At 44.4% G+C, this 23,592-nt stretch overlaps 4 protein-coding genes across 10 annotated transcripts in view; 1 reads left to right on the forward strand and 3 right to left on the reverse strand.

Moving 5' to 3' along the window:
* Positions 1–12: 12 nt before the first annotated feature.
* On the forward strand, positions 13–12,721 carry LOC126865966 (uncharacterized). Of its 5 annotated transcripts, none has more exons than XM_050618946.1 (10): positions 13–1,857; positions 1,946–2,487; positions 8,712–8,842; positions 8,973–9,077; positions 9,869–10,621; positions 10,754–10,908; positions 10,982–11,140; positions 11,240–11,509; positions 11,595–11,846; positions 11,967–12,721. In XM_050618946.1, exons 2-10 carry the CDS (start codon positions 2,360–2,362, stop codon positions 12,309–12,311), a joined length of 2,298 nt encoding a protein of 765 aa, XP_050474903.1. In that variant the 5' UTR covers positions 13–1,857; positions 1,946–2,359; the 3' UTR covers positions 12,312–12,721. The 5 variants fall into 5 exon arrangements, with proteins under 5 accessions (XP_050474903.1, XP_050474910.1, XP_050474919.1 ...); XM_050618953.1 differs by having other exon boundaries at positions 13–1,832; XM_050618962.1 differs by lacking the exons at positions 13–1,857; positions 1,946–2,487 and adding an exon at positions 5,230–5,526.
* Positions 12,722–13,278: 557 nt separating this feature from the next.
* Positions 13,279–13,932, reverse strand: LOC126866010 (methyltransferase N6AMT1). The gene has a single exon (XM_050619028.1). It carries the CDS (start codon positions 13,930–13,932, stop codon positions 13,294–13,296), a length of 639 nt encoding a protein of 212 aa, XP_050474985.1. The 3' UTR covers positions 13,279–13,293.
* A 75-nt stretch (positions 13,933–14,007) lies between these two features.
* LOC126866028 (SNAPIN protein homolog) lies at positions 14,008–15,444 on the reverse strand. The gene is made up of 4 exons (XM_050619087.1): positions 15,251–15,444; positions 14,937–15,169; positions 14,543–14,822; positions 14,008–14,380 (listed from the first exon to the last, which is right to left on the reverse strand). The coding sequence occupies exons 3-4, from the start codon at positions 14,692–14,694 to the stop codon at positions 14,053–14,055; spliced, it is 480 nt and encodes a 159-aa protein (XP_050475044.1). The 5' UTR covers positions 14,695–14,822; positions 14,937–15,169; positions 15,251–15,444; the 3' UTR covers positions 14,008–14,052.
* LOC126865988 (putative uncharacterized protein DDB_G0277255) overlaps positions 15,363–23,592 on the reverse strand; it is a 45,309-nt gene continuing 37,079 nt past the window's right edge. For all 3 annotated transcript variants that reach the window (XM_050619004.1, XM_050618998.1, XM_050618992.1), the window contains one exon: positions 15,363–18,343. In XM_050619004.1, coding sequence (XP_050474961.1) covers positions 18,150–18,343 — 194 coding nt within the window. In that variant the 3' untranslated portion in view covers positions 15,363–18,149. The remainder of the gene's footprint in view (positions 18,344–23,592) is intronic.

Raw genomic sequence — 23,592 nt, forward strand, 5'->3', positions numbered from 1 at the left:
GTGTAAACAGCCGCACTGCCTTCCGTCACAGCCTGCTACGTTCAAATCGTTCCAATTGCTAATTATGTACTTCTGTGTCCTTCTTGTCCGTTAAATTTTTATTCCTTTCTTATCAATCGTTCCTAGCACTTTTTGCCTCGTAATGTGCGCCCAAAGCGAGTTACACGACTATTCAGGGTGCTGCTGCGTCGCAAAACTTTCTCCTTCGTTATCCTTTTGTATTTGCATAAAAAATAGTTCGTTCTGAAACTTGGTCACTCTTTTATGACGAATACCATCCGTTGCTTTAGTCAACAACGAATTTGCATTCTTCGTTGCGTAACGGACAAACTAAAGAAGTATCAAACGGGTCAGTCTGGGTTCGAACATTAAGAGAACCTTTCGCTCGTCTATTCATTCTTACGTTTGCCTCGATGATTCAAACGTTCCAAGGTGCGGAATACATATAATCGTAGTTCTTCTGTGCGTCTAAACCAAATAGCTATATAACTAAGAAACGTCGAACTATATATACTTCCATTTAATCCCAAAATTAATTCGGATTGTAATTAATTATATTGGTAACAGCAACAACAAGAACGATAATAATAATAATAAGAAGAATAATAATAGTAGTAAAAAGGAGAAGAAAAAGGGAAATTAACTATGGCGTAAGTCGTAAAAATAACGACAGACCGTAACCGTAGATATAAAGCTGAAATTTAAGTTGAAAAGCAGTAAATCGCCGTCCGTTGTTTTCATGCACCGCACGACGTAACAGATTTAATAGCCTGAAATTTTCTCATCGATTCGGCTAATACGACTAACACGGCTAATACGGCTAATCCAGCTAATACAGCTAATCCAGCTAATACGGCTCGTAGCTGCCATCAAATTATCGTTGCGCTTAAAATATTCACCGCGCAATCCCCTCGATCCAAATGTCTGTCACTGATCATGCAATTAAACATACCGCGAAATATATCGAAAAATCGTTGCAGTTTCTCATAAGTCCTCATCCAAAAGGACGATTTTCAGCATTCTGGCTACTTTTCCTTCCACCAAACAGTTATATCGATACCGATTAATCAATCATCGCTGATATTCGGAAACTTGACTTTCTTCCGCTTCCTTCTCTTTGCTTTGTCTTTAAACGTGTCTTTAAACGAAAATACTCACGTTGAAAGGAGTACGAAATCGATAGACTTTTTAAAAGCTCGCCATTGTCCATCCCGTTTTCGGTGCTATAATCGTTATCGATAGGTTTGGCGCGCTTCGATTATCGCTTCGCTCTACGGTTGTGACGTAACTCATCTAATAAATCATGAAAGTTTTGAGACGTTAAAATTCTTACGAGCACCGGTAGAAAGCTGGTAATAAAAATAACACGATTACAGCGACCTTTTAAACACGAAAAATCCGGCAAGTACAGTATCTCTCTTTGTCAAACTTTCGCCATTACGCAGCGTATTTTCGTATTTTTTGAAACTGAACGTTTGAACTTTTGACAAATTCTCTTCATTTTCCATAATTTTGCACGCGGTTAGCCTCGATCGTAATTAACAAAAATATTTTCTTTCGTTGGTAATACCGGCGGATGCGGTATGCGTGCATCGGCTGCGACGAAGTTACCGTCTGTTCACGCGGACCATGGTTTATGGATTTGCCCGACATCGAAGAGAGTCGGCGAGATAAACACGCGTAAGTGCGTATACGCGTGCCGCGAACCCAGAAAACGTGACTCTCGCGAGTTGCCGGCGAACGTTTGCCAGGCAACCGTAATTCCTTCGATTCGATTTAACCGGAGTACCAGTGGAAACGAGGCGACCAACATTTTTGCCGCTCTATGTGAGGTTAGCGTCGCGAGAAGTGGCCAATGTAATTGTTCGTTGCGTAATAAATGGGAAACACGTGAGACCGAGCACGACGATAATCGATTATTCGATAACCAATTTTACAATTTTAGAAGGAGAAACGTGAATCGTCGCACGCACTCCAACAAAGACCACTAATCGGCGAGCGTTCCAGAGATAAAAGAAAAACTATTTCGACGAATGTATTGGCTTGGCAACTAAGTGATTGCGGATTTTGTCAATACCATCTAATGACAAAACCCGCAATCACTTAGTTGCCAACTCAATAGAACCGTGGACGATGAAACTCGATTGGAAAGACCGCACGAACCAGCTTCGCACCTCGTTCAGCTGTTAAAACGAATCCTGGAAATTGGAGGAATTTTCGCATAGCGTAATTTCGTTGATGCATTTTTCTGATTCGTCGCTGCTCCTGTTGACGATACAATTACGCTAGGCTACAGCGATGGCACGCTCTTTCTACAAACCGGCTAGGAAAGGGGGTACAATACCTATATAAAGCTTGAATGAAGATGCTCCCAGCTATTCACTCTCACCTTTCTCACAAGCGTGTGCACGACGCAAATCTTCCGCACGAATCACGAGGGAAGATCGGCTTCGTGTTCGTCTCCCGTCAAAAGGATTTCGCTGCGAGGTGAGTGTCTGAACTTTGCTCGCATTTCGTTTCCGTCCATTTCTTTACAATTTCCTATTTTTATCTTTTTTTATTTTTTCTTTTTTTTTCTTTTTCTTTTCTCATCGAAAATTTCAACCCGATCGTCCGCGGTTCGCGCCACCACGAGCAAACTCTGGGGAGAAAGCGTCGTGGTGACAAACGCACGGAGCATCGTCCGCGATATTCGCAAACTCCTCTCGATAGGAATCGCTCGAATCGATCGATGTTTAGAACGAAGACCAGCGAATGCAGCGACGTTTACGAGCACGCGTTGCATTTTCACACGGTAGAAAACGCATGGAACTTGGAAGGAGAGATACAAATTCATTGCACCGCGAAGAAGAAAGCCACGTTTCGTGTGCGGAATGACCGATGTTGCCCGTGACTATAGTCTACACCGAGCGAGACTATTTACGTTAAAACTTACACGCAACTTTAAACGAAACGCGAGTATATCGATTCGCTTTTTCTTCCTTTTAACGGCTATGTCGTTCGTACAAATTCGACGTCGATGTAACGAAAAACGGTGGGAAAGTTACAAGTCGCAGCACGAGGAATTCGCAGAGGCTGAGATCGAATTCGATTCGATACTGCGCGGCCTCCACGTTCACAACGCATGGAGCTGTTGCTTTAGTTACGGTTTAGTTGCTTTATTTTACAAAAGGGAGTTCGTGACGCGTGCACGCGATATAAACATACCTTTGAGAATGTGCAAAATTCAGGTTCCACCAAGACCGATATTCACCGAACGAAAGAAAGCGGTGTCGATAACGATAAGCAAACGCGAGGATCTGACAGACGAGCGAACGCGAGAACGCGGAACGAGAACGAGAGTGAGAGTAAGAGCGAGAGCGAAAGCGTGAGCGAGAGACAAAACGAAGACGGTTGATTTTGGTAGCCGCATCCCGAAGAAAGCGCGCTGTATGCATACTTACGCTATACATCGGCGATGTGTCCGCGACTCCACGATAATCGTTAGATCAGTGGTACTCAGGCTTTTCCTCCTTCGCCGACCCTTGGCATCTCTCGTTCGAATCCAGGTCGAAGGTAGCAAAACACACGTGAAAAAATTCCTCCGCGCGTTCTTTAACCAATAAAATGACGCAACTTCATTGGCTGTAGAAAGAACTCGAAGCGTAGATGCTGCAATCTTCGTTTAACGTTTCTCGTCGCCGGGAGCGAGTCCCAAGTCCTAAGTGTCCACACCTATAGAGAAAGTCATATATCATCGAGAAGAAGCGGAAAGGGAAAGTTTTCCGAAAACGATACGAAGGAGCATGAGATCTTTCGAAATATTTGGGTAATCGAGTGTGTGATTTTGTCGGATCGCAATTGCGTGGATGATCGCCGCCTTCTAACGTGGCCGATGCTTTTGGCGAGTCGAATCCTCTCGGCTTTCTCCGTGACGAAGGTCGCGAGAAGGCCGATTTCTCGGTACTTTTTCCATGTAAAAATCAATGTTCCTCGATATGTGCGATACTCACGGAGAACAATTAAATTCTTCGCGTATAATCCGAACGTGTTTTCTGTTTTACTAGATTCCGTTATATCATCTTTCGTTGGTTTCACGGTACGTCATCTTTTGCCGGTAAGAACCAACAGAAGGTAATTACCCTAATTAGCCGGCAATATCTCGTTTCAACGATTCAACGATTTGACCGTTGTAACACGGCGAACGTGAGACGGTAGAGTTCCCTCTGAAAATCACAGACAATCTTCGAATTGCGAAACACGATTCGAACGTTGTCGCAACTCGGCGAGAAAATTGTTATCGATCGAGAAACCACGGAGCCTATGCTTCCGTAGAACACGAAAACAGTTTCCTTAGTTCCGCTCGACGCCTAACCTATGTTACGCTTTAAACATTTGTCATTTCTAAAGAGACTCGGTCAGATATCTGGAAAATCTTTTTTGCGACATTCGATTAACGCTCAACTTGCCGCAGCGTTTCCGAATTCTATCGAATTACACGATGGCCACACCGCAGCTAGAGACGAATACGCCTTCGCGTACCGGTTTTAGAAAAAGGTTCGAACCGGCTGTTCGACGCGACCTCGTCGTCGATCCGCCTCCGGCTGACATTGCGAAGTAGAAACCACGAGGAACAATTTGCGCGCGCGCATGCACACAAAGACCCGCGCGCATCGCGTTTCACGACTCGTAAGGCAATCGATGTCCTCGTAACCCAGACCTATCGGACGTAACTGCCAGTTTTCACTAGCAGATCTCTCGCAACTCGCAACTACCTCCAAACGCTCTTCTGCTCTCCGCTCTTGTCCCTTCTCGTTAGCATGATTAGCATCCGATAGCGCTACAATAATTTTTTTTCTCTAGATAATCTTCGAAACGTCGTTCGCTTTCACCGCTTGTTTACGATGCGCCGATGGTTTCCGCTTAGGCGTGCAAACTAAAGCGTTCGGGTATTTTGAAAAGAAGGCTGCTCGGTTTAACGCAACGGGAAGTTGGAGGATTCGCTTTCGAGGATGATTCGGCGATCTCCGTGCACTGTGCGTCGATCAGCTGTATCGTTAACGCGTAAAAAACGGTCGTTGGGTCGATCTCGGTCGGCGCAGCCTGTGTCTAGCGCGAGGCTTGTTACGAAATGCGGATAATGAACGAGCAACGTTCCGTCATCTTATTAAGCTGGCGCATCCAGTCGAAAAGTGGAGGCGCAGAAGCGAAACCACAGCATCTCAAGTGCACGTTACACTTGCTCAATCGCGCTGCCGCAAATGACCACTTTTGCCCCTACCAACTTTGCAAACTCTACAAACCGCTGTTTACAAACCTGACAAATTTCCCTACGATAATCGCGCTACTGCGTTACCAACGTGAACCGCTGCTCGCAATTACCGCGCGCTGCATACCCCGCAGGCTTCTCCTGGTTTCTCGAGCGAGACGAGTTTAGAATTGGACGAATCAGCTTCCGAACGTCAGCCGCGTTGTTCGCGTATCGCTCGTACCGTATATGGCGTCTGAACGATATTGCCAAATTATTTACACACATGCGGAGGATGTGTATGTAAACAGTCGACGCATCGTCATCGATTTTAATCGTTCGCGATAATACGATATTAAGTTTGCACGTTAAAAGAGAAAGGCCGATCAAATATCCCATTACCTTGCTAATAGGTATGACATGAAAGAATCATCAGGCGAGTGTGTACGAGTTTCGTGACGGGTGATGGCGGTCGTAATTTCCTGAAATATTTTGCCTGGGAAACGTGATACCCAGATTGTCCGAATCCGATAACGAGTTCCATTAGCCGAATTCTCCATCATCTTGGATGAAAAAAAAAAAGAGAATATCAGAAAAACTTTCTCCGATCATCTTCTTGTTCCTTTTATTTTCAATGTCAGCGGAACGGGACAAAAACTACCCGGGGATCGGGAAAATGATAGAAATTTCGCTGGACAACGTTGTCAGATGTACTTATATCGGAGATATAAGAATACCGGACAATCGCATCTGTGTATCTGTATCGCCATCGCGCTCGTTGTCGATCAGCTAGTCACGAAATCATGCGCCGCTCTATTCTAATATAATCGCAATCTCATTTGTGCAACACGCTCTTCTTTTAATTTCTATATGAATATTTACAAATTGGGACGTTCCCACACATATCATTACCATATATTTTCCATTTCTTTCCACTCGGCCGCGATAGCTTTAGCGCGCAATGCTGTACAATTATGCGTTCGATATACAGGGTGTCTCGGTGAACCTGTTACAAAGGGATATCTCTGTAATTATTAATAACACGAAAAAATGATTACGGCGTGACTCGGTTTTTTTATCGTGCTCATATGTTTCGAGATTTCGTTATTTTTATAATTTCTTTTTCTTTTGATCGAACCTTATACTTTTAGTTCGATATCATTTCAGAGCTTGAAAAACAAATTCACCGATCTCGTTAACCTGACGAACCGATCATTTAACTTGCAGTTATTTCGATCGACGTACGTATTTCGAACGTACCGAAATCGTATTAATCTTCGAATGGATTTATTCAAATGCCGGAGACATTATTCCCACACAACAAACGAATTACAGAGAAATAATTTTTGTTCGAAATATGTCAACTACAATAATTTCGGATTAAATGATCGGTATGCTTAACGAAGCCAATGAATTTGCCTTTTTATGATCTAAAACGATATCGAACAAAAATCATAAGGTTCCATTAAAAAAAAAAAGAACGATGAAGAAGCGAATCAGACCAACGTCCCACGGAATCAAATAATTTATCCACCTGTCGTTTCCTCTGTGTTATTTCCCAATATATTGATTATACTATTAACAATCACCAAGACATCGTTTCGTAAGGAAATTACTGAGAAACCTCGTACAATACGGCCAGTTCAAAATCGATCAAGCACGTGTTTTAACGATCGATTCGTAAACACGGTTGGCTCATCGGTTAGCGCGTATTACTAATTTCGCGTTATGCGACTAATCGTCGGTACAGTCTGTTGTCTCGACGCATCGTTTAGCGAACTTTGAGCGCAATTCCTAACACGTCGTTGAGTCCCCTCCACGCTGTTCCCACGCGGATATTATTTTAATGAATAGGACGCGGGGAAGGCACTGTTTGCACGCGCTACGTCCCCGCGCGTACGTACACACCGCGTTCCACCAATGCGGATGAAAATTGAAATAGAAAATCTGATTTCATCGACGAAAATGGAAGGAAGAAACGGCGCGCGTATCGCATTAACGCGACGCCGTACGACGACCACGCGGACTGTGCAAAAGCATCAGCGGCGTGTTCTATCCTGGAGGCTAGCGCGACTTTCACCTTTCACCTCGGTGAAGCACGACGACGCGCCGCGCGCCGGTTCAATTCTCGAACCTTTGCCCGAACGAGAAACGGGAAACGGCGAACAAGGAACGGTGGACAACGTGCGGGTGTTTGTGAGGGAAGAACAGCGCGTCGTGATCGGAACACGTCCGCTATCAGCGTGACGAGCGCACGATCGATCGACCGAGTATGCACGGTACCGTCACGATTCGGTTTCACCGTCGTGCCGCGACGAATCGAATCCGCATCCGAGAGATATCGATGGAAAGCATCCGGGGATGCAGCCAGGTATTCCTCTCATAACTCGTGAAAAGCGATAGTGTTTCGAATTTTCCTACCGAGCACGAACTTGTACTAGCGCGATCAAGTCGATTCGAGTCACGAGGAGAAAACGAAACGTCCCGTTAATCTTAATGATTTCGTTTCTTTCGAGATGTCCGGCATACAGAAGCTGTGAACGTCCTCTCTTCGTCACCTTGGCGATCGTAACACGTGCGCGTAATACGGTTCCTGATTTTCTCACGAAAACGATTCCTATCCGAACCGATTATGCTTACTTTCTCTGCGTCGTTGAATACCGTCCAAAATAAGAAAAAAGAGAAAACCGACCTTTTTCAAACGCCGAAATAGGCAAAGTTACGTAGAATCGCTTGACTCGGCAAAACACTGTGTCAGAGTATTGAGATATACCCGGAGGCGAATGGAACAAAGAAGCTTCTTCTCTTCGTATAAAAGCTTCTCCTTTGCGTGCAAACGACAGCGGATTAGCCACGGGTCGAGTCGTACTCGTGTTCCGACCGAATTTCTCGAATTACAGCACGGATAGGAGATTAGAAGATTGCCGGTTCCTCGTAATCTGATCTGACGAAACGTCGCAAGACCGGCACACGTACGTGAGAAGAGCGAAACAATGGTGGAAACGGCCTTTCTCAGGACCAGAAAACTATTTAACGATTGTACCTTGCGAGATGCTCTCGTTAAGCTTTCTGTCGAAACGATGAATTATGTGGAAACGAGCCGAGATACCGTCGATTCGACCAAACGGCATCAGACAAAATTATCGTTCACGTGACATCGTGTCTGCGAAAGTCCTATGCTTCGCGCGATATTCGCGATAAAATGCTACGTACTGTAAATTAGGGCGGCGCTCGTTAGCCTTTCGCGTCACAAAGGCAAGCGAACCGGATAACAACCGGTTGCGCCCTCCATTGTCTTTACTCGTATGGCAGGAAACGAGTTCGCGGCCTTGGAACGTACACGCGAAAGACATAAGATTTCGTGTCTTCGTTAACGACCTCGTTCGATATTTCTCCGATTGGCGAATAGCTATCGATTATACTTGTTCCCATTGAAATATTTCCACGAACGAGAAGAAACGAGTCGTCAAAGAATTGGTTACAGGTTACAGGTAAAGAGGATGAAGAAGATCGCAGCGTTGCTGACCGTTGCTGGTCTCGTGGCCGTAGCCGTGTGCCAGGAATACATGCCAGGTGGACATGCGTTGTTCGTGAGAACGTCATCATCCGCAGTCGGTAAGAAAGATACAGATCGAATCGTCGAGTCTGCCTCGACTACGATCAAGATCGGGAGGAAAGAAAGCGATAACGTAGGATAACAAGTTTGCGAATGTTTTGATCAAAGTAATCGTTTAAAATCCATTAGCACACTCGAGAATCCAGCGAGCTGCCCCGGTATCGGCCGCAGACGTGATGGCGCAAAATATCCTAGAGTGGATTCAAGGGATCTACCGACAGGGCGCACGTAAACGTACGTTCTCCACAAGGAGCTTACTCTCTTGAGAGGCAAACCCTAGAACACAAAGAATGCAATTTCCAAAGCAATGCGTTCTCCAGTAGTCTTTACCCTTTCACCGATCCTCTTTCGACCTCTTCAGTCTTCTGATACGCCAATCATGCTTTTTACCTCCGCGAGGAATCAGCTCTACGATTTTGTTAATCGTCGATGATAATTAGGTCACTTTGCTACGGATACCTTCGACATACATATGCATGTGTAAAAGTAGAGAGACGCTGAGGAGGTTAAAACTGTGTTTAAGGGCGAACGAAAACGGTGCTGATATTTGGACGAGTCAGTGACCCGGAAGCTCTGAAAAGATACTTGCGAAACTTTCGACGATCGTAGTAAGATCGTTCGGAAGAATAACCGTCATTTTGAAAATGCAATTAACCACATTTTAACGTGGATCCGCACTAATGCACGCTTATTAGCCGTTTCACAGCATATTACCGATAAGAATCACACGGCAGAACTCACATCTAATAGAGGTATTTTAATCGAACTTCCAATATAATAACGAGGAGCGTTGCGCTCGTAAGCACGTGTAACGACGCATCTAGAATTAGAGAATAGGCGCGTGTTACTAGTACGAGAGACTAAACGCAAATATCGAGGTACGCGGTCCGAACATTCATACAGCGACTCGTACCATTTGAATTTAAAGGTTGTCGTTGAACGTCGAATCGCGAGGCTTTTCAAATGCTCTGCGCGACACACCGATGTATCAAGAATTCTCACAGCCGAGATCGTTCGTTTTGCAGCCCGTCAGCAGTCGGATCCTCCAGGATATCTACCGCCGTATAGCACGCAAAGACCACCGGAGAAACCTCGACCTTTCCAAGCGCCCTCGACCAGCCAGCAACCAACCTACACGACTCCTACTCAGAACCAGGCGACGAATTATCCTTACCAGAGACCGTCACCGAACGTCGATTCGTCATCCGGTCAGTCGACCGTACAATCATCGCCGTTCTCCACCCAAAGATCGACGTATCTTCCACCGAACAACCAATCACCCTACGTACCATCCTCTTACAATCCTCGTCCTACCACGACACCGTCCTATTCGAACGCTGGCTCTTCCGCTTTCCCGCCGTATAGCTCCACTCCTCAGCAACCCTCCGCTTCCGCTGGAATCTCGACCAGTTACGGTTACTCGACACCAGGCTTCACCACCAGTGCACCCGGTAGATTCTCCACGCCATCCGGTTTCTCCACTACTTATGGCTATTCGACTCAAAGGCCGAGTCCTACCTACGTGCCATCCGCGCAAGGATCAGCTTTTAACGATGGATATACCATAACCAACGGTTATCCGACCGCTGGCGCCGGGGCCAATTCCTACGATCAAAGTGGCACGGCTGGATATCCTTCCTCGCCGAGTAGCTACCCTTCCTCTACTCCTGGCGGAGCGTTTCCTCCTCAAAATACCGGCAGTGCAGCCAGCGGAACCAATGTCGTGAAACCCCCTGGAACCTCTTCGATCGGAGTTGCTACCGGCCCTGGCGGAGAAGGTGAGCTTTTCTTGTTTGGGTTAGCTTTGGCTGTTGCTTTTTGTTCCTCTCGATGAAACTACAGAGACGAGAGCGAAACGCCGAGAGTCACGGAATAACGTGAGCGTAATCGAATTTCATTCGCTGTCGTAGAATCGAGCGCTTCTGGAACGGGCGAGGGAAACGCGGAAGACGATGACTTGAAACACCCGCCGCATATTCACGCTCTCGATGTCGAGTGTGGCAAGACTATGATGACTATCAACATTGAGTTCAACCGCGTCTTTGACGGAGTCATTTATTCTAAGGTGAGCAACGTATGGTTTACTGTAAACTGTAAACAACGGGATGCCTGATATTCATCGTTATGTACGTTTGCAGGGATTCTATACGAATCCAGATTGCAGGTACGTGGCACAGAATTCCGGACAAACTCGATATTCGTTCACGTTGAATCTAAATTCCTGCGGCACCCAATTCATCAACGATTTCGCGGGGCAAGCTGGCCAAGCATACTTGGAGAACGTACTCGTCTTACAGGTAGATCCGTAGACGCGAAGCTTCCTTATCATCGTTTCGATGACGTTCGTGTCACTTACTTCTCCTTCTATGTTTCTTTCTTCGTTTCGTTCCATTCAGAACGAACCAGGTATACAAGAAGTTTGGGACACGGTACGCAGAGTTCGTTGCCTCTGGGAAGGAAACATCAATAAAGCCTTGACGGTTAACTTCTCCGTGGACATGTTGAATCAAGAAACAGTAACGTTCAGCGGTGACACAGCGAGCGCTAAGTTGGACATACAAGTGGGAAGGGGACCGTTCGCGCCTACTGCCGATGGCCTCGTTAAGATCGGAGAGACCATGACTTTGGTCGTTTCCGTAGAAGGAGATCCCGCCTTCGATCTTCAGGTACCGACCAGGTTTCGTAATGCGCACGAAAACGCTTTCTGTTTTTATCTTTCTTAATCGTACTGATGGATGTGTATGCTTTAAGGTTCGTGACTGTATCGCTCGCGACGAATCTTCCACTAACACGTTACAACTGACGGACGAAATGGGATGTATATTGAAACCTAAATTATTCGGTGCATTCCAAAAGACGAACGATACGGGAAATACGGGGGCATCGATTATCGCGTACGCGTACTTTCAAGCTTTTAAATTCCCCGATGTGATGGACCTGTTCATCGAATGCAACGTGGAATTGTGCAAGACCGATTGCGAACCATGTTCAAATACCAATCAGGTAATCCCATTACAACGTAATCGTAATAATTAAACATAATAATCGATTATGTATATTCTCGTAACTTACCTATTTCGTTATCAGTTTAAATCAAAACGTTATGCTGCTTGGTCTTTTCAGCAAATCGAACCGGGTAGACGGCGACGATCGATAATGTCGACATCGACAAACACGACATCGAACAGTTCGGCCGTGCCACTCTCGGATCCGATACGCGTCGCTCGTGGCTTCAAAGTAATCATGGTGGAGGACTTGAGCAAAGCTAGCAACCAAGTTTTGGAACAGCTCGAGGAAACTGCCGTTGAGGAAGTTGCAAGAAGCTCAATGAACGTTTGCATGACATACAGTGGCTTTTATACCGCGATCTCGTTTTTCTTGACTACCATTCTCGTCACTACTATCAGTGCGGTTACGCTTTACGTCAAGTTGCAACGAGTATACGAATCGAAAGTCATCTATTCGTAGGAATTTCACTCGGTATCGACAAATGGTCACGGCTGATCGACTGACGTTACGATCACGACTATCCGTTAGCGTTCGTATCTTTCGTTACAAGCTATCGGCTTCCTAACGTGCCTGTCTTTCGTATTAGGTTTCATCTTCATCGCTTGTAATCTAGAATGACAAGCTGCACACAAGAGAGAATCGATGACGCGAAAAACATTTTATCGCAGTATAGCATCCTTGCGACATTTCTCGGGGGGTAATAACCACGTATTTTCACTTTATTTATATCGGTTATATCACATAGTTTCGTTTTAATACTGGTAATGTCAATTTCACGCCATATTTCTCTTGTGCCGAAGTTTCAGATATCCAACTGCCGTACTTCAATAAAACTAAAATTAAGTTTTTTATTTTAAACACGAAGCGACGGCAAATTTCCAACATAGTATTTGTAAATTGTCAAATATGCCTGTTATTTACAACGGTGTTTTGACGATAAACGCCGTTCGACAATGGTACGCAAATACATAAGTATATATATAACAATAGCGAGAAAATCGTTGTACGCTTATAGTATTTTTTGTTTGTTTTCATGTTTCGCTGAACTGTCGTTTTCCTTCGCATTGTTAGAGATATGACCGATCGTTAACAAGTACAACAAACTTTACGATTAAGAATAACTATACAATATGGCAAGTATAATATATGTATGCAAATCATACGTAGTAACAAATAATTCTCTCACTTTATGTTTACATCTTTATCGTCTGTTCAGATTTTAGTTCTTAACCGACGAGTTATATTCATACTTTATAAATTTGTACAAAATTTCATCAATCATGCGTGTTATGTGTCATATAATTATCGACCGTATGAAATAAAAAATGGAACAACGAAAAATGAAACGCTCTTTTACCACTTCTTTCGTTAAAGGAATTCCCTTAATCAATCAGGTACAAACATATACACAAACAAGATATACATATATACACATATACTGCTATTTTATTTTCGTAAAACTTAATATATACAAATGCTCTCCCCTGATTTTTCTTTCTGCTACTATCTTGCCTACCATGTTCAAATCCATAAATGTACGTAAAATGTTTTCGGGATCGTTCTCTTTAATAACTAACAGATAAAATATTCCAGTGTTCGATAGAATATCAGGAATTTTAGGAAACACTCGTTCCATAACTTTTCTACCATTTGTACCACCTGCCCAAGCTTTGAACAAAATCTGCTCGTTAGAAATTTCATCGTCGCTGGTCACCACATACGGTGGATTAAATATCACGATATCAAAAACGCTATCGCTACGTATGCAGTTTAATAAATCCATCTGTACGATATCTACCTCTACCAAATTTTCGGCAGCAGTTTTCTTCGAAATTTTACATGCATCGATATTGATATCGATCGCAAGATGGTAAGACTGGCAGTGTTTCTTCAATGCCATTGCCAGAGCAGTAATTACAATACCAGATCCACTACCTATCTCTAAACACATCACAGGTTTTGTAGCTTTTAGGACCTCTAAATCAGCTTCTAAGGCATCTATCAAGAGGAAGGAATCCTCTGAAGGTTCATAAACTGATTCCAAATCTTTATCCGATAATCTAACTATTGGTGTATTCATGATACATGGAAAATATATAGAAGAATTTTTGTACAATTTGTTCCTTTCTTAGATATTTCTAAATTAAAGACAAAGCTAAAGAGGGACGTATCACAATTGTTTTACACGTACTATCGTGCCTCATTCATATTCTTTAGAAACGTTAGCCCCTTTTTCTATTTCCACTTGTTCTTCTGTACTTAAAATATTAGAGGCATTACCATATGGAGAGCTACGATCCAGTAAAGCTTTCCTTTTTACTGTATTTTTCTCCACTGCTTGGTGAATTTTATTCAATCGCTCTTGCGTACTTTGTAAAATGTTACTAACAATTGTGATTTTATGTTTAGCGTTAATCAACTTTTTAACATAAGAATCTGTTTCCAGTGGACACTGCAATACTTCGTTGATCCTCTGCAATTCTTCCGTCAACGATTCAATTCGTTGTTTTAATTCTATTTGACATATTCTGTGGAAATCAATGAATTTCAAAATAAGTAAAATGTCAAAAGATCGTACACGCCGATGCAATACTCAAGTATTTCGAAAAGCTTTGGAACATTATATCAATAACATGTCGAATGTTTACATCTATACCGAAATACATATTTCAGAGAAAAACGTTACATACCTTGTGGCACGAATTCTTTCGTCTAATTGATCCACCGTAGGTTTCAAAAGACTCATAAGACCTTCTGTTAGAGCATCTCTCGTTGGATTCTCACAAAAATCGTCTATCTTGTCATCGATGGACGTATTATCGCTCGCTGTATCCACATCCATGTTTTACTTCTTTCTATAATACAATACTTTCTAATCTTTCTACCATTTTTCAGATGGCGCCACCTGCTGCATTAGGTCTCTCATCGATTAGATTCTGCGAGTTTTTCGTCCAGCAACTAACTAGAAATCTAGGGGAAATTTGCAATGCGCTTTCAAATATTCCCAAATGAGAAATATACGTCTCTCGCTAGGGCTTTCATATTTTATTTATACAGATATGGTCACATTGAGTGACATCGTACCTTATTACCTTTATCCTGCTCCGAGCATCGAGTTTCGTATCAAATATAGGTTAGAATCGAATCGAATAACACATCAAAAATTTCAACCAAAAGGTTTGTTTATCGATGATACAATTTACATAGTTGTATTACGCAGATTGATGTAAATTTCACATAATATAGTTTTTGTGGAAGATTCGTTTTGACTTGCGCGTTATTTAAATGTTGTTTGTGGAAAAAAACAAACCGTTATTCTATGCATGCAAATGAAAAAATGAATTTATGTATATGCTGCAAGAAATAGATGCTTATCAAGTGTAGTGGTATATACATACCTCCGCCGCAAAGTAATTTTTTACATCATTGTCTATTACATACTTCATGAAATAGCTGCGATGAAATTCTTAATCGTAACAGACTTTGAATATGATAATGAATATAAATGCGGATAATTAAACGCGTTTATTTGCGATAATATAATACGTATATATCGTGATATATTTAAATTACACAACACACAAATTACAGCGATTTACAAACATTATGAACAAAATTCTAGGAAATCGTGTAGGAAAATGCGTGAAATTTCGTCACAACAGCCTTGAATTTTCTATTTCGGTAAATGAGGTATATCTGTGTTAAGATTAATGTTGGCATAGCAAACGGATTGATCGAAGATCAGACATGGAAGAAGAGTGCCGAAAAAATGAGGTAATGCGGGTTAAAAAGTCGCGAAGCAGATTTAACCCTTTATCTCGAAGAGTGTTAGCATCATTAATAGCATAGATTCGTGAATATTTATATACGTTTGTGAATTTGTTGTTTCTCAAATAGTACTTTCGAATATAAGAGGAAGGCAAAATTTGCTATCGGAAGTAATTGGAAACCGAGACGTGACATTTTTAACTTTTAAACGCAAACATTTATAGTTGTTTCCGTAGCAGAAAATGGTAAATCATAGAATAATTGTTATAATACGTACGTTTTTTGCAACTAGTTGTGCGTTAGCCTTTCACATTTCACTTAAGATAGCCGAATAAGAAGAAAGAAAGGAAAGAAGGAAAAAAGAAAAGAATAAAGAGATCAAAAAAACACGACGAGGAACAAAAGGGAAGATATTACATTGCTTCGCGAAAATCTCTTTTTTTCGTTTTTAACTCACGATTAAGGAAAATCGTAGTTTTGTTATCTATCGTATCTACGTATGTATATATTACGCGTACCATTTTTCGCGAATGTAAATAAGATAAAATCGCAGAATCGACGCGAAAGTTACCGGTTCAAATATTTAAATCGCATATTATACAGATAATATTACACTAACTACATACGTATTGGATATGCATCGCTTTTTTACACGTATACACACATAAAAGTGCATAGACCTTTCAGCCGCAAAGAATGCGGCGTGACAGTTTTCGACGATTATACGTATATTTATATTTATATGCATACACATGTGTATACGTACATATACACGTATACAATATACATATACATACATATAATATACACATATACGTAGACGAAACGTACCTAAACGAATTTGTACATAAGGCATCACTATAATAAGTCGACTCTTCTCGCGTAAGTCGTATCGAGAGCATGGTTATGGATCTAGCGATCGTTCGACAAAACCTAGATTGACTCTCCTCGTTGCGGAACGGAGGGGATTCGATGCAAACGAATGCGAGCGACGGAAAATAGCGATAAAAAGATCACCAGTGAACAAACCACTTCTCAACTTAACTCGTTATAGACATATCCTCATTATGTACACAAACAAATAAATTAACGCTTTCTTCGGAGCGGAGAATTTTCTATGCGCATTCTTATCGACGTTCGCGTCCTCTTGCAATCGGCTCCCTCGCTACTGTGGTTAGCTTAGTACAAAATAGATGCCATTATACTGCTGGCAGCAGCCGTTCTCGCAAAAAATTTAGCCTTTCTCACGTCTGATTGCTCCGTGTTCGAACGTTTGCTCGATTTACTCGTTCGTCTCGCACGAACGAAATAGACAGAATTTTAATATCTATCACCGACGAACATTCTAACGATACAGTTGCTCAAAATTACTCACATTCTCGAAAAATTACATTTCTGCTGCAATGTCGTCTCGTCGGTTGAACGACGCGCGTTCAGTTGACCTTTGCACGAACATCGGATTTCAAGAAGAAGATATTTTACACGTCAACGAGTTCTGTAAATTGTAAATTATACGGCCGAAAGTAGAACGATCTACATAATTATATCGTAGTAAATCGGAACGTGCACGTTAGCGACGGGTGGAATTGCCGAAAACTTTCAACTATAGAACGCAGGCCGAATTAAAATTAGACGATTTTACTCACGAGTCGTCCACACCAATGAACACTACCAATTAAAGATTTACTTTGCATTTCAAGAGAATTTGAGACAGAAATGTTCGCTCCAACGTCGATAGATATACGAATCTGCAAATTACGTACCTGACATTTCGTTTGTTTTTATTACGTCTATGGCGTAGTTCGGGCAACGAACGAAACTTCGCAATGCGACGAAGCTTTCGAAATCTAAAGTCTCAGCGCTAAATGCAATTTATATTTATCGTTAACATTTATTTAAAAACGACTATCTTGAAACAGCAGAAAACACGTAGTAGTACATCGGTAGTGGTCCAGCCACTACGATCGTAACTGCGTGTATGCCTTTCATCGTATCGGGCGAACAAACACGGTAACGTATTCGTAATCACGAGCGGTAAATAAGCTATTATCTCGACGATTATCGTGTATCGAGACAAGCGATTAACATTCGTAAAAAGCAGCGATCGAAACTATCGAAACCCTTCTCGTCGTCTCACGCATCGTTGAAGTCAGCGAAAGATTCAATCAAAGATTCTTCGTTAGCCACGACACTCGTTTGTTTATACGATTACTTTCCAATCACTGTCCACGAAAATGTAACAGAAAGTAACGATGACGATTCGGAATATCGCGAAATCAGTTCAAACGAAAATATAATTAGGAATAAGAGAAACGCGCATAGAGACTCTCCAAGGATTTTCGGCCCAATACTCGAATTCGAGCTGGATTAAAAGAAAGAGTTAAGTTTGCAAATTTCTTCCTGGTAATCTGGGAGAGGCTCGAAGAGATCGGCATAGTTAGGAACGCGTACACTCGAAGAGTCGTTCGACGAAGACGAAGACGAAGACGGAGACGGAGACGGAGATGGAATCTCGGAAGAGCGGTATGGTCACTTGGCGTGCTGCTTCGGAAGATGCCGTTTCATGTGGAGTGCTAGGTGATCGCTTCTGGCGAAGGAACGCTCGCACACGGCACACTTGAAGGGCTTCGCACCGGTGTGCTTTCGATAGTGACGAGTTAATTCGTCGCTTCTGGCGAATCGCCATTCGCACTCTGGCCACTGACACTGGTACGGTTTTTCACCTGGAACAAAAACGGATACAATGCGTATCGATGCTTCGTAACTTTTGCTAGGGGCGTAATTTAAGGAATTTTTTGCGTTTGCGTTTGTAACGCGGCACAAAACGACCTTCTATACCGTTGGGCGAATGACCGATTAAAATTTGCTAGATTAACGCGATGAGATTCAAACACTGGACCCTTTAATATGCGAATACCGCGTATGTAATTGGTTAGGTTAGCGTAACTTTCCGGGTTAACGGGGCGAAGCGGGATTTCGTTCGAAGGAAAGCGCGGTTTTCGCGCTGGAGAAAAGTTAACTGGACTCGAAGCGTATGCATCTTGAGACCGTTGCCTCGGTTGCAACCAAGCGAAGCTAGGTGAGGTGAGATAGAACGAACTGTAGCTAGGCGAGGCCAGATGAAGAGAGGTGAAGACAGTTGGGACAGGGCGGGGCGCGGCGCGGCGGTGAGGTGAGGTGAGGTGAGGCGAGGAGAGGCGCGGCGCGATGAGGCGAGGCGCGGTGAGGCGCGGTGAGGTGAGGTGAGGTGAGGCGCGGTGAGGTGAGGTGAGGCGAGGTGAGGCGAGGCGAGGTGAGGCGAGGTGGGACGAGACGAGGCGAAGAGCAAAAGCAGGAGCAGGAGCAGAAGCAGGATCGGCGCGGCGCAGCGAGAACGCGAACGGATTGCGCTAGAATACAGGTGAGCGTATTGCGGCATGCGGGTACAGTTAAAGGTCAACGCGGCATCTCCCGTAGCCTAAGGTACTTCGTACATCTATCGCCGTCGCAAAGAGCACCGCTTTGTTCTTTAATAGGTCCCTTTCCTTGGCCCAACTACCGACGAATCGTGCACCACCGCTGCTGTCTCGACCGATCTCGCCCCCTTACCTCGCGCTTCCTCTCTCCGAATCTCTGGAATTCTCTTCGCCGTGCGCTTGCAACCCATCGCGTCGTCTCCCTTTCGCCCCCTTTTCTTCTCTTTCCTTTCAATCGATATCATTCAACGCGCCACGCTTCCTCCTTCGTGTCCTCTTTCACGTACGCCCTACCCTTACTTGCCTTTTCTACATACGATTCTACATTTAATCATCGATCGACCAATTTTTCCCCGATAGTCGTCGAAACGAACAGAAAGCAAGCGAATCCGTCGAGTAAATTGTAAACGTGTAAATGCCGATTGTACGACCGATAATCATTCTATTTATTCGCATTCCAATTATCCGTGCTAATTAACTTGGCGGAACGTGTCCTTTCACGGCTGACGCGGGAAACGCTATTTAGACGAGTTTCTCCGAGCCGCGTCTGTTGTCAACAAACAGGTATGTGCTCGGAACTCGCAGACAAGGATCCCACGATCGCTCTTGGTCGCTCGAGTATTTTACAGCTTTCGCGCATTCCGGCGATAGTTCTCGCGAGCTATGCCGAACGTTCACGAATTCGGAATTCGACGTTGATAAGTGGACCAAAGAAAAAACCAAACAGGATTGGACGAAAGGCGATAAAAGGCATTTTGGTAAGGCCGTATTGAAAGTGGTCGGAGACACGTGGAATCTCGGCACGGAATCGAGAAAATCGTTTGGGGCGGCAATAGAAGTAAGCATCGGAAAATAACGAGCGAGAAGACTCGATAGCTGAGAAATACGCCCACGCATGCCGGTGACTCGTTCTGCCGTATGGAACACAGCTCGGTCTCGCTATGGAGACGACCCCAACCGGTCTTAGCCACACGCACGACTCCCATACAATAATCGGTATTACCACCACGAACGGCATCCATTCACGGTATTGCTCGTTCATGAGAATTCCGCGGCGATTTCTTCGAGACATCGTGTCCGCGTCGGCTGCACCGAAGAGAAAAGGCCCGAACCAGCTTTCCGGTAATAGCTTTTTTCTCTCGTCGTCTAGCCGTGTCTGTCGCGTGCCGTGTCTTCGTATCGTAGCATCTTCGGCGACACGAGTCTCGTTGCGAGATTCGTGGCAATCGATTTATCGTTTGGTCCTGCGTTCGCGCGTTTATCCTTCGAATGGAGAATTAATCGTACCGTTGAAAATGTACTGGCGATCGAGAGAAACGAAATAGAGCGATCGAAGGACGATGACAACGACGATGACAAGGACGATACGCGTTGCACGCGTGTCGTCATCTAATCGACAAGTTACTCGTATTAAGTCATTCGATCAATTACTCTCGGATCGTGGTTGGGACTGAGTCCAGTTTTTCGCGCTTTCAGCGAATAACACGAGTTTAACGCCAATTCCGTTTTTGTCCGACGATCGTGTTTTTCTCAGCGATGTTCAACGAGACGTGTTCCCGCCTCACTGCATGAGCTCCATCTCGAGAGCAGATACTCGTCGCGTTACTTTATGTGTCTTTTTGCAGCATCGTTGCCGCGACTTTCTACGCAACAAAATGGAAATAGGAAACGAAACAGCGATCGTCTCGAGACTCGATCGGTTCATCGTATCCGTGTGCCTACCCGGTCGGTACGAATTTTTACGATGTTGATAACGTTCCAGATGGAAGGTATCGTTGAATCGCGTGTGCCCGTTGGCTCGACGACGCCTACGAACCTCGAGGCGTCCCCGTTAATTTCGGATCACTTTCACCGCGGTACGGTGTCTGGCATTCGCAGCGTCTCACGATCCCCAACGGTCTCGTTCTCGAAACTCGTACGGTATAACCCGTATATATCCGCGCAGCGGTTCTGCTTCTCTTTCTCTTTATCGTTTCCTCGTAAGTTCGATTTTCGTCGGTCGCTCGTTCACGATCGAGAAACACCGTTAGAAGCGGCGATCGCGAACGTTTCGCTGCAATAGGCCGATCGTCGGGTTTTAGAGGCGGCGAAACGACAGCGGACAAACACGCAGGCTAGAAGGTTGCCAAAGTTGAAAGCATGGATGAGGCAGGAATGTTGCTCGCCTCGTGTTCGCGCACCCTACACCGTGAGACTTAGCCTCGCATACGTGCCAATCGGTTGTCTCTACATACGCGTGAGTGCTTCTACCGTCCACGTATTGGTACTTGGTCGGTAAGTATGTATACACGCGCGTAAAGTCGCGTCGCGTTGCCTTGCGTTGGCTTGCGTGTTCCTTCCACGATTCGACGTGCAACCAACACTCTGACCTCCAGCGAACGTATCCACGCGTATAAGTGCAGCGCGCGTCCATATCATTTCGAATATCGTCACACTCTCCTCCTCCAGTTTCTTAGCTAAGAAGATGACCGCATTTGTCGGCAAACTAGGAAATTAACCTTTATCTAACAGATATAACCGATGAGAACGTTATACGAGTAGAATGATCGGCTGCGAATATCGCGGGGAACGGTACGCGCACGTTTCATCCCACGTACTTACTTACGTGTGGCTCGTCTTACGAGAGTTTCTCGAACCTTCCAGAGTTTATGCATACCTCGTCCAATGAGACTAGAATTTTCGTTGCGACAGATGGTATTTTCAAAGAGCGCGATCGAATCGTTTCAGAATGACTTTGAGAACATCTTTGAGAACGTCTCGTTCGCTCGTCCTATAGCGGTACAGAACATTGTAATTTTGATAACACATATTGCAAACGAACGAGAACGAACAATTGTTCAAGGTTGTCTCGCGCGAAACCCTGAAATCGGTGAACGAGCACGAAATTTTCCTATTAACAAGCACGCAACGTGTACAGCTTACACGCGGTATAACGCATTCGAATACATTAGTAGAATACTAATATCGTAATACCTTCGCGTTGATCGAAGAATCGAACGCGACGCGACGCGCTGTTCGTTCACGACCGGTCGAACAATCCTCGAATATAGACGTTCCATCGTGAACGGTATATAATTTACGAGCGATCGGCCGATATTCTTTTCTGGACGCACGGGATAGCACGGGACCAGACGCCACGGGACGAGATGAGACGGTAACGGGACGGGACGGGACGAGAGAAACGCATACGCACGTGTACGCGTATTTACACGCGCGTGTGTGTCGAGGTGCATCGGACCGGAGGACAAGCGCCCGTGAAAGCCAGGCTCGCCGAGACCTATGCGCGAGCGGTTCGGCGTTGCGTTCGTTCATTCAAGACGAGAGCCACGTGCCCGAGGCTCCCAATCCGACAACTACGCCACTGCTTTACCCCTTGCGATTCACCTTTCGGATTTCAGCGACCGATCGCGTTCTCGCCTTTCCTTTCTTCTGCCTCGTCTCGCGATCTGTTTTTACTTGCTCCGAATTTCAAGCTACCTTTTCCTCCGCTACGCGATCATCGCGATTTCTATGAAATCTCTGTTCTTCCAATCGGAAAATCGACGAACGAACGTCAAGATATACGCGCGGCATTTCGACGAAAGTAAACCAGGATAAACCGTACCTACTCTCTGGAGTCTGTCGGTAAAATTGACGCGCTACAGAAAATTCGACAGGCGGACGAGGGTGGGGAGGAAGGGAGGGGGAAGGTAGAAGTAACCGCGTACTCGGATCGATTTGATCGGGCCGAGATTGTCGAAATTTCGCTGCGTTGGTCGAGTTCCGTGGTTCGAAACGCAATTGAAAGATTCGCGTACTCGATGACGAGTTACCGCAAAACCTCGACGTATCAATTGGAAAGTGGTACATCGTGGTTCGAACGTCTTTGGCAGGCATTCCGCGATAGCTTGTCGAGCAGGCACGCGTGCATTCGCCGTCTCTCTCTCGTCCTTCCTTCTTCGCGCGAGCCTATACGCGTCTCTGTACGCGCGTACATACGTCCGCTTTCGCGTTTGTGTTTACACAGAAGACGAGCGTACCTCGAATTGGCGCGCCAATTTTCCCGCTTCGAACTGATGTTACGTACTTACGCGCCTCTATCGCCGAGATTTTGACTATCCACTGATCGAGCAACGTACTCGAAAGCGGACTTTTTACCATTTAATCGGTATTTTACGACAAATCGTTATGTTGGAACGTCGATTTCTCGGAATTCGCTAATTTAGAAGTCCCTCGATACTCTGATCGATGGTTTCGCGCGACTTGCTGCGTTTCGTTCGCGAAAAGGCGTGTTAGCAGAGAAACGATGTAGATATCGGGGTAGATGAAGAAGGATGAAGAAGATTCGATTAGGCGTATTAACCGTTTGGGTTGCAAGCAGCGCGATCGCGCTGTTTAGATTTTGTATGGGAAAATCCGAGTATATTTGAACGGACGACTCACAGTATTTTGTTTTTCATTGTTATCTTCTCAATAATTTTTATCGAACAAAACTCGAAATATTTATAAACTAATAGTACGCATATACAGGGTGGTTG

Source organism: Bombus huntii, chromosome 1 (genome assembly GCF_024542735.1).
Source record: "Bombus huntii isolate Logan2020A chromosome 1, iyBomHunt1.1, whole genome shotgun sequence".
In the NCBI taxonomy this organism is placed as follows: Eukaryota; Metazoa; Arthropoda; class Insecta; order Hymenoptera; family Apidae; genus Bombus; species Bombus huntii.